The following is a 9,680-nucleotide window of genomic DNA, read 5'->3' on the forward strand; positions in this document are numbered from 1 at the left end:
CTGGTATACTCGTCCTTCTCTGGCACCTACACCCCACGGTCGCTTCCGTCGCCAGTACGCTCATCAGCCTGCTGTTGTCGTTTGTGGTGGTCACGACTGTCATGCCCGTGTTCTGGCGGGACTGCTGCTACCTCTCGCCTCCAACGTACGCTATATTCCGTGCTGTGCATCGTATCCATTTCCTCGTCACATCGCTTAGGAAATTGTTCAAGGCACTGTACAATTGTTGCGACGCACTCATTGACCTCGAGTGGCTACCAGTCTTCATTCGTTCGTGGTTCAGCGACCTCCGTCTTTGGGCTATGCGTCAGGACTGGAATACGGTGACAGTACCTACATGGCGTGGTCGAGAGCGGACGGCCGTCCAATCATCCGCCTCCGAACTCGACGTCGACATGATCGCCCAGGCCTACTCCACCACCATGAATGTCAACTATCTCTCCGACACGGCGGCGGCCGTTCTCGCAGACAAAGATACCGATGCTGTCGTCCGATGTTTCGCCATGATCGCGGACATCAACGTGCGACACTTCGGCCATTGGCACGTCCGGATGCGCTCTCCCAACTTTTGGGCTGGCGCGCTGATCCATGTGTCGCGAAAGGAGACGTGCAAATCCTTGTTCGACCATCTCATCATCTATCGCTCTTGGTACCTCGGAAAGAGACAGTCGGAGCATCATAGTAGGCTCGTTCTTGCTTCGGCTGCTACAGTAGCCAATGCAGACTCCGGTCCCGACGTGTGCAGACAGTCGCTATGGCTTGTGGAGCACATCCTCCGGTTCACACCCGCCGCCCTGGAGGCCATGCCGTGGGGGGTGGTCCACCATCGTGCGTGAGCCTATCATTTTCACTCAATGACTCCTCAGTTGACTCGCACAACGACAGTTGCGGCAGCGGCGGAAATGCGGTTGCGTCAGCTGCTGCACCCCGGCCCCTCGGATGGAGGGCCAGGTGAAGAGCCTGAGTGGGATAGTACCGTCTTTCTGTGGCTGAGGATACTGGTGAAGTGCTGGTTTGCGCCGGCCTCGCTATGTAAGCGGACGCAAGAGGAGACTGAGGCGTCAACGGCGTGGGTATTTGGAATGGACTTCCTCCAGAAGGGGTCGATCTCAAAGATGGCTGGAAAGCTGTCGTGGTCGTACCCCGCCAAGGCCATGCTGGAAAGTCTAGACATCATTCTCACATATCTGGGCGAGTCTGAAGATGCTCGGAGGACCGCCCCTGGTGACTCTCTAGAGGCCATAGGGGAACTTGTCGAATATATCGAGGGCCCTTCAAGAAGTGCCGATTTTTGGGATGACGAAGACGTCCAGAAGGCATTGAAGGAGCTGAAGCGCAGCTTGGAGAGATGCAAAACTCTACGACTAGGTATCGGAGCCGAGGAGGGGAGAATTCAGGCTTCCCAGCCGAACCGGATGGTACGTCGCCGTTGCTTCAGATGCGAGATGTCCCTATGTTGACGCATTCCCTTCTCTATTGATGACGATAGCCCGGATTAAGTGCAATATGTGAACGCCCTGAAGGACAGTGAGTCCATAGTGGACACCGCGTGTCGTCTCTTCTCAGCCTCAATCTCGCCCTCGTATTCAAACGCTTCTATACGTACCGTAGCGGCGCAGACATTGCTTTGTCTGTCGTACAGTATCCGTCAACACCTTCTCACTCATACGAAAGGTCTCATACACTCTCGTACCATGTCGCGGGGAAACGCATACAGCATTCGATGCTCTCTACTATCTATTACAGTGGCCTGATTCCGATACTGTCCCTATATTGTATGATATGCACGATGTCTGCAGTTGGGTGAATGACCTATGTAATGCATCTACCGTTGGCGCGTTCTGGCGGATTCGCCAAGAAACCCGAGCTACATGTGCCCCGATCCGGTCGTTTATCCGTCGTCTAGTTAAGCACAGTCGCGGCATCCGCCGTCTCCCCGACCGTAACGCACGAATGTTCCTGGAGGCCACGACCCAAGCGTATAGATATATGGACGCAATCGCGTGTCATGCGGCACCTTGAGACGTGGAAAGCGGTAGGTGAGTCGAAGACGGAATGAAAGAGGAAAGGATAGGGATGTGCCAGTACCATTGTGCCTGCATCGCGCGCGCGGTACAGGATGCGCTGCGCCCGTCCAAAGTAGGCTTCCAAGTTGTATTCGCAACCCACCATACACATTCTCTGGGGCGAGCTCTCCGCGACGTGCCAACGCGGGAGAGATCCGATATGCCTGTCAAATGTATCCTACCCGAAAACAAAGCGCACCCATCCTATTCGAACGCAACGAGAGGCCGACCTTGCATACCGCACTTGCCTGAAGACTCTGCGAGGGGCATCGCCGTCAGCATTCGCTCCGCCACGTACAGATCAGATTGTACATGAGAATTTGGGCAGCAAGCAAAGAATCACGCCCTGTTTCTAGTCCTCAACGTCCGGCACGAGCAAGGAGAACATGACATTCGTCCTGGATGCTGGCGAAGGCTTCCTCAGGACGCATATAAACTCTGCAAGCTGTGACCAGGGGAAAGATGCGCCCGGACTACTCACCGAGCCAGCTAAGATCGCAACCTCACTCGCACCACTATTGCTAGTAGTGTAGCAAGAGCTTCGCCGCGCCCCGAGGGCGTCAGTACAAGGTGATAACAGGGAGGGGGGATGGCACTGAGTTGAGGGAGTAGGGACTCATGGTAACGTCAGAGCTGCGTCCTTCACAGATGACACAGGGAGACACGTCAGAGTCTGAACGACGAGGGATGAGCCGAAGAAAAGGCCCGAGACAGCTGCCCTCGTCAACCCATCCGACCTATCGTGTTGTCCGCCATTAATATTCGCGGAACCGTTGTCGGCTTTGTCCGGACCTTTCGAGTCGCTCATCCTCTGCGCACCGCACGTCTTTCGCCATAAACTCTGCGATCTGGACTACGGAGTTACCTATACCAAGGGAAGCCACTTTGGCATCTGCGAAGTAGGCGATATCATCTCCACAACTCTATTGACCGTTATAAGGGGGCAGGGTGTTGATCCATGTCTGTGCGGTCGTGCGAGCAATTGTGCGCCACCTTTCACAACTCGCGCTCCAAATGATTCTTCTTAGCTCGGTCACATGTATCTTAGACTTGCCCAAAATCTCGGTCTCCCCCTTCGCACACCGCTCACCTCCCTTCCTCAAGGTGGGAAACGAGGCCCAGTAAGCCGCCAAGGCACGCCACACGCCTTGTCCAACGCTTCGGCCGCAACTGCACGGAGAATCGCAACCCGCCAGCGCAACGGAACAGGAATTAGTCGAAGGAGACGCCACAGGATACGCCACTCATCGCGGATGGAAGCGACAGGTTCCTCAGGGCGCATGCATCAATGCAGCAAGTCAGCCGTACTCAGGTCACGAACACGACAGGAATGCTCATCGAACCGAATGATATTTGTCCTCGCTCGCGTGTTCATTGTAATGACTTCTGCCTGACCCGTCTAGTACCAGGCAATGACGTTCTCCTAAGTTTCCTACAGGCTAACCCCTCAGTACCAGTATCGGTGGCAAACGCGCCATGCTGAGTGTATCATCGGTTAGAACGCGGAATGCAACTCGCAACAAGATACAGCTGTAGCGACAGAATGGATGTATGCTGAGGAGTGTTGTTTGGACGAAGAGACGTACGTACATCATGTGGAAGGCACGACCTTGCCACTGGCCAGTGTGAAGACGTCCGCAGGGGCTCGACGACGCGATAAGTGGGAAAGCCATAGAAGAGTATAACGTCGATTTTACTGCTGCTTGCAAGAAAGCAGAGGAGGGTTCAGCGAGGGAGCGACAGAGTCTCAGAGAACACAATTCGAAGGAACGCTTCGCAGTCGGTGTCGCGGTCGGGGATCCCCTTCGGCATCACCTGACTGTGGCATGACGCGTGGTGGACTCGTCTGAGACGCCCGCCCGGTTTTCCTGTCTTGGGCTCGGTATCGTCGCTGTACATGTGGCTCCACACCCCACTTCAGCTTTCTCGTCTCCCAGTCCGAACGTTTCCCACCGTCCCCCAAGTCAGTGATGGGATCCTGATGTGAGGACATACGTGCAGCCAGTGAAGATCTTCGTCGTTTTCTGGGAACCCGTGGCCGCGGTCAAAGTTCAATTTGCCCGATCTTCCTTTCTTCCATCCCCATGTCACCCTCTCCTCCAGCCCAACTCCCTCGCAATTTCCCTCGACAGTAACATCTCCTCGATTGATGTCGAGCATGTACAGGTCCATCCCAATATCAAGGTCTCTTTGTGCAGAGGGTTGACCTAGATGAGAGATATCTCCGGCCCCGGCGTAGCTGCGAGAGGTCGTGAGCGTGTTGCGATGGGGGTCCTGTTTCGACCATCGTCTTTGTTGGGATCATCGCCTCCGACTGCCCTACTTATGCACCTTTCGGTATGCGCTCCAGGTGCCAGATCATTTGGACGCATACAATTGACTCACCATCGCGTAGGTCTTGACACTTGTGCTCACCATCAAGGAACGCAGCTGGTGGATCGCAACGCCTGTCCTCCCCAAGGTGTCCAGTCTTGATGACTCTGTAAGTGGTCATGCACTATCGACCCTCCGGCATGTGTGCCAATGCGGCGAGTAGACCATACCGCAGTCATCATATACAGGTCTCGATATCGCCTAACGGGTCCGCGTGGCACATAGGCGAAGGGAGAGAAGTGGAGATCGACGTTACTGCCGACGTCATGCTACAGCCTACGGAGATAGACGAAGCAGGTACGTCTTCTGTCATCCCGTCCCATCTCCGACTATTGACAACGATCCGCAGACAACACCAGTCAACTACCTTCCCGGAGCAGCGGCGGCATAGCGAACCCATCATCACCACCTCCGTCTAGTCCAAGTTGCACGCTCCCGATACCTTCACCTCCACGCGTAATTACCCGACCACGCCCATCCTGCTTAGCCACCCCCACTAGTCGACCGAACGGAACACGTTGCACACGATCGCTGTGGAAGCTGTTCACCCGATCAATGTAGCTCATCAGGCGACTTACAGGCGACCGACACGGACACAATCTGGGCCTGCGGACTTGGGGATGTCTGGAGGGGGAACGAAGGACGAGGCGAGCGCGGTGGAGGCGATTGTCACCAGCACGTTGACTGTTGTGGCGCCGGCAAGGATCGAGGTTGATGATATTCTGCTTGAACGAAAGGTTCGTGCCGTTGATTATCGATGTCACAAGAAGGTACTTAAGTTGCACAGGTTGGTTTGAAGATCTTCGATGACATGAATATCGTGATTGCTCGGCTGACATGAATAACGTGAGTGGAGGTGTGTTTGCACTCTGGTATACTTCCAAACGTCTATACACCGGCCCAGACCAATTGTCCCGCTCCGTCATGCTCGTCCTGGAAGAACATATGCAGAAACCGATCGCGATTATGGCCCGCCACTTATCTAGGAGGGAACAAGGAAGATGTAGACATGTTGATGCGAGTTTTTGACGACCATTTGGAGAGGAATAGCTGCGCAAACGACCTCCACGCCGATGGAGACAGGGCAAGACCGATATATGCGCTCATCGGAAAGCTGCTACCCTGGAGAGGCTGGTGCACTGCCTTGAGCCGTTGCAGGTTCGCCGATTGGCACGCAGGGGGGGGGGACCCCGAGTGGGCGCGAGGCATTGGACTAGGCTAGGTCCCTGGCAGGCTGTGCTACACCTGAATGACGCTACGTGCCTAAAGGTGTCGAGCGTTGCGGTGCAGCTATTAGACGAGTCGCTTCCATACTCTTCTTCATTCCAGCTCAGCCAGTGCCTGTCTCCAGAGGGCTTTGGGTTCGGGCGGAGCTCCTGCACTGTCAACCTGCTACACGCGTCTGCCGCGAGGTAGATGATCACCGGCTACTATACCTGCCCCAGCCTTGCACTCTCTTCCCGTTGCACCCCACCTGCTGTTCTCTCTCACTTTTGCATCAGCGACGACATCAGGTGAGCATACTATGGCCGTCCCGACCATATAGGCAGGTGACCAATCTTGAACGCTGTAGGCACTATCAAATGGCATCGCCCTCAGCCAGCATTGAGCTGCAGGACATTAACGCGGACTCGCAGCCTACGCGGGAACAGGTTCAAGAGCCCAGTATCTCTCAAACAGCGCCTGATCATCCTTCCGCTGCTCCACAGCACGGCGGAACAGAAGGGGTAGTATGTATAGTCATGGTATCATTGGCCGCACTTCCACGTTGACACCCGCTATAGAATGCCCCAGACTGCGGCCGTGTGAGTGCTCCATCCTTCCCATGGAAAGTACCTTCCATCGAGGTGGGTCAAAAGTTCACCTGCCCAGCAGAAAGGCACAGTGAGACTTATACCGGTACAGGTTTTACAGAAGGAGTTCAGCGAGACCTATACTCAAGCCGATAAGGATAGCGCGCTGGAGAGAACGATCAAAGTCGTCAAGGACTATAGTGATGAGACGGTCAAGAGATGGAAAGAAGAGATCGACACTATCCTCGTCTATGTACGCGACATGCCGCACCTAATCTCGCGAGTTACCGATTGCTGATTGCCCCACCAGGCGGGTCTATTCTCGGCCATCCTCACCGCGTTCAATGTCCAATCGTACATCCTCCTCCAACCCAGCTCCCCGGATCCCACTCTTGCCGTATTGCAGCAGATCTCCCTCCAGCTCAACAGCTTCTCCGTCAACCCTCCTGGCGCACTCGTCAATTCTACCCATCCTGTCACCCCCTTTGCCCCCATCCCGACGGCCCCGGTTGAGGCGTGGGCTGTGTGGCTGAACAGCCTGTGGTTCTCGGCGCTCATCTGCAGTCTCGCGTCCGCTTCGATCGGCATCTTGGTCAAGCAATGGCTGCACGAGTACGAGGCCGGGATCTCGGGGACCTCGGTGGAGATCGCGCGGCTGCGGCAATACCGACTCAATCACTTGGAGAAATGGCGCGTTGCGGAGATCATCGCAATCCTTCCGGTCCTACTCCAGGTCTCCCTCGCACTCTTCCTGGCTGGTATACTCATCCTTCTCTGGCACCTGCATCCCACAGTCGCTACCATCGCCAGTACGCTCATCGGCGTCCTGCTGTCGTTTGTGGTGGTCACGACTGTGATGCCCGTTATCTGGAGTGACTGCTGCTACCTCTCCCCTCCGACGTATGCCATATTCCGCGTCGTGCATCGTATTCATTACCTCGTTACCTCGCTTCGGAAAGTGGTCGAGGCACTGCACAATCTGTCCAGATATCTCAGTGGCCTTGACTGCCTACCAGACTTCGTTCGTTGGTGGTGCAGGTGCCTTCGTGATTGGGCTGAGCTCCATCCTTGGGGTCCGGTAACAGTACCCACATGGCGAGGCCGAGAGCAAACCGTTGTCCAGCAATCCTCCTCGAAACTCGACGTCGACATGATCATCGAGGCGTACTCCACTACGATGGATGTCAACTATCTCTCTGAGACGGCGGCAAGGATTCTCGCAGACAAAGATGACGCTGCTGTCGTCCAATGTTTTGGCAAGATTGCGGACATCAACGGGCGACACTTCGGCGATAGGCTTGTCCCGATGCGCTCTCCCGACTTTTGGGCTGGCGCGTTGATCCATGCGTCACGCGAGCAAACTTTGGAAGGCCTGCCCGAACATATCTACATGATGCGCGTATGGTACCGTGACAACATGAAGTCCGGACATCTCGAAAGATTGCTCCTCGCTTTGGCTGCTACACTGGCAAATCCACACTCAGGGTCCCACGCGCGCAGAGGGTCGCAATGGCTTTTGGATGCAATGTCTACGTTCAAATCAGCCGCTCTTGAGCTCATGCCATGGAAGGCGGTCTGCCATGGTGCGTGAGTAGATGTGCTACTCAGTAGCTCCTCGGCTGACCCACACAATCACAGTTGCAGCAGCGGTGGAGATGTGGCTGCGTGAGCTGCTACACCCATCGGATGGCGAACCAGCTCAAGAGCCTGATTGGTATGTCGTCTTCTGGTGTCTGAGGATACTGGCGCGGTGCTGTTTTGCGCCGGTCTCGTCATGGCAGCGGTCGCGAGGGGAGACCAAGGCGTTGATTGCATACATATTCGGGATAGACTTCCTCCAGAAGGGGTCGATCTCAGAGATCGCTGGCAAGCTGTCATGGTGGTTTGACGCCCAGGCCATGCTGGAGACTCTAGATCTCATTCTCACATACCTGGGCGAGTCTGAGGATGCTCGGAGGGGCACCCCTGGTGACTTTCTGGAGGCCGTAGGGGAACTAGTTACATATATCGATGGCGAGGCCTCGAGAGACTCCTGGCCTTGGAATCATGAGGATGTACAGGAGGCATTGAAGAATTTGAAGCGCAGCTTTGAGAAATGCAAGTCATTAGGACTAGGTGTTGGAGCCGAGGAGGCGAGCATCCAGGCTTTCCCTCTGGACCCGCAGGTACGCCGCCGTTGCTTGACACTCGAGCTATGCGTATGTTGACAGCTTTGCTTCCCTATTGACGACGGTAGCCCGGTTCAGGCGCAATAGGTGAACACCCTGTAGGGCATTGAATCCGTAGTGCATACGGTATGTACCTCGTCCGAACCTCAACAACGTCCTCACACCCAATGCTTGTACAGGTACCGCAACAGCGCGGACGCTGGCTTGTAGCCTGTCTACCATACAACTTCTATCCACGTCTCCTTGTTCATACAAAAGGTCTCATATATTCTCATACCATGCCGCTGGGCCGCGCATATAGCCTTCGATGCTCTCTGTATTACAGTCCCCGATGATGGCACCGTCCCTCCATTGTTTGACTTACACCATATCCGTAGCTGCGTGGTTGACCTATGTAATGAGTCTGTCGTAAAACGTCCCACGTAAATTCGTACAACAAGCCTCAGGAAAGCCCAGGGGCGTCCTGGCAGATTCACTGAGAAACCTCAGCTACAAATACCCCGAGGTGTCCTTTCATCCGTCGAACAACCAAGCAACGTCGCGGCATCCGCCGTCTCCAACCCGACCGTAACGCACAAGTGTTCCTGGAGAGTAGCCGAACCCGAAGCGTGTACTAGTAGACACTGCGCGCCCCAGACTTCGTGTTCACCACGAAGCACCACGAAGTGGCTCAGTACTGGCCGATCACGACAATACTTCGGGGCTGCCTGTATGGGCAGATCTCCAGTGGTCCGGAAGGCACCGAATCGAGGGGCAAGGTTTGTCCGAGCTGCCCTAGACGTGTGGGTCGAGTTTGGGGGCCTCAGTCGCAGATCACACAGAGAGAGAGAGGTGAGACGAGCAGGCAGGGGACAACACCGCGTGAAGCGCCAGATTACGGTGGCAGGGAACATGCAGGGAATCTGCGTATTCCACGCATATTACCCACGGATTCCCCAGTAAATTCCCCCTTGATGGGAATCTGCTGGGAACATGCACATCCTCTCCAGATTCCCTCAACATCCCCAACCGCTTCTGCAGATTTCAATTGCAAGGGGGACTTGCCTGCCCAAAATCACTTATCCGACCGCGATGACGTCGTCGCATGGTCCGATATCGACCTGCCATTGTATCTATTCACATCTTGACTTCGTACTTCTTGCATCCCCTCTGTATGCCTATCCCCCCCTCAAGTGGTACGTACTGACCATTGACTCTCGGATGACAGCTGATGTGTCAATATGCAGTTGTTCTCTCATACGGGCATATGTTGATTAGGGCAATAGTACGTCTCTAGTGTT

At 55.2% G+C, this 9,680-nt stretch overlaps 3 protein-coding genes across 3 annotated transcripts in view; all 3 read left to right on the forward strand.

Annotated features, from left to right (window-relative positions):
- The window catches only part of DICSQDRAFT_141556 (uncharacterized protein), a 3,741-nt gene extending 1,876 nt beyond the window's left edge, over positions 1-1,865 (forward strand). Inside the window, exons 5-7 of the mRNA XM_007371161.1 lie at positions 56-828; positions 886-1,418; positions 1,490-1,865. Coding sequence (XP_007371223.1) covers positions 56-828; positions 886-1,418; positions 1,490-1,531 — 1,348 coding nt within the window. The 3' untranslated portion in view covers positions 1,532-1,865. The remainder of the gene's footprint in view (positions 1-55; positions 829-885; positions 1,419-1,489) is intronic.
- Positions 1,866-6,452: 4,587 nt separating this feature from the next.
- On the forward strand, positions 6,453-7,136 carry DICSQDRAFT_27853 (uncharacterized protein; the record flags this gene model as incomplete). Its single annotated transcript, XM_007371162.1, has 2 exons — positions 6,453-6,485; positions 6,543-7,136. Coding segments are annotated over 2 exons (627 nt in total), but the record flags the coding sequence as incomplete, so codon positions are not given.
- A 676-nt stretch (positions 7,137-7,812) lies between these two features.
- DICSQDRAFT_130307 (uncharacterized protein) lies at positions 7,813-8,487 on the forward strand (the record flags this gene model as incomplete). Its single annotated transcript, XM_007371163.1, has 4 exons — positions 7,813-7,815; positions 7,871-7,946; positions 8,063-8,397; positions 8,443-8,487. The coding sequence occupies 4 exons, from the start codon at positions 7,813-7,815 to the stop codon at positions 8,485-8,487; spliced, it is 459 nt and encodes a 152-aa protein (XP_007371225.1).
- Between the last annotated feature and the right edge of the window lie 1,193 nt (positions 8,488-9,680).

This window comes from Dichomitus squalens (assembly GCF_000275845.1).
Source record: "Dichomitus squalens LYAD-421 SS1 unplaced genomic scaffold DICSQscaffold_91, whole genome shotgun sequence".
Lineage (NCBI taxonomy): Eukaryota > Fungi > Basidiomycota > Agaricomycetes > Polyporales > Polyporaceae > Dichomitus > Dichomitus squalens.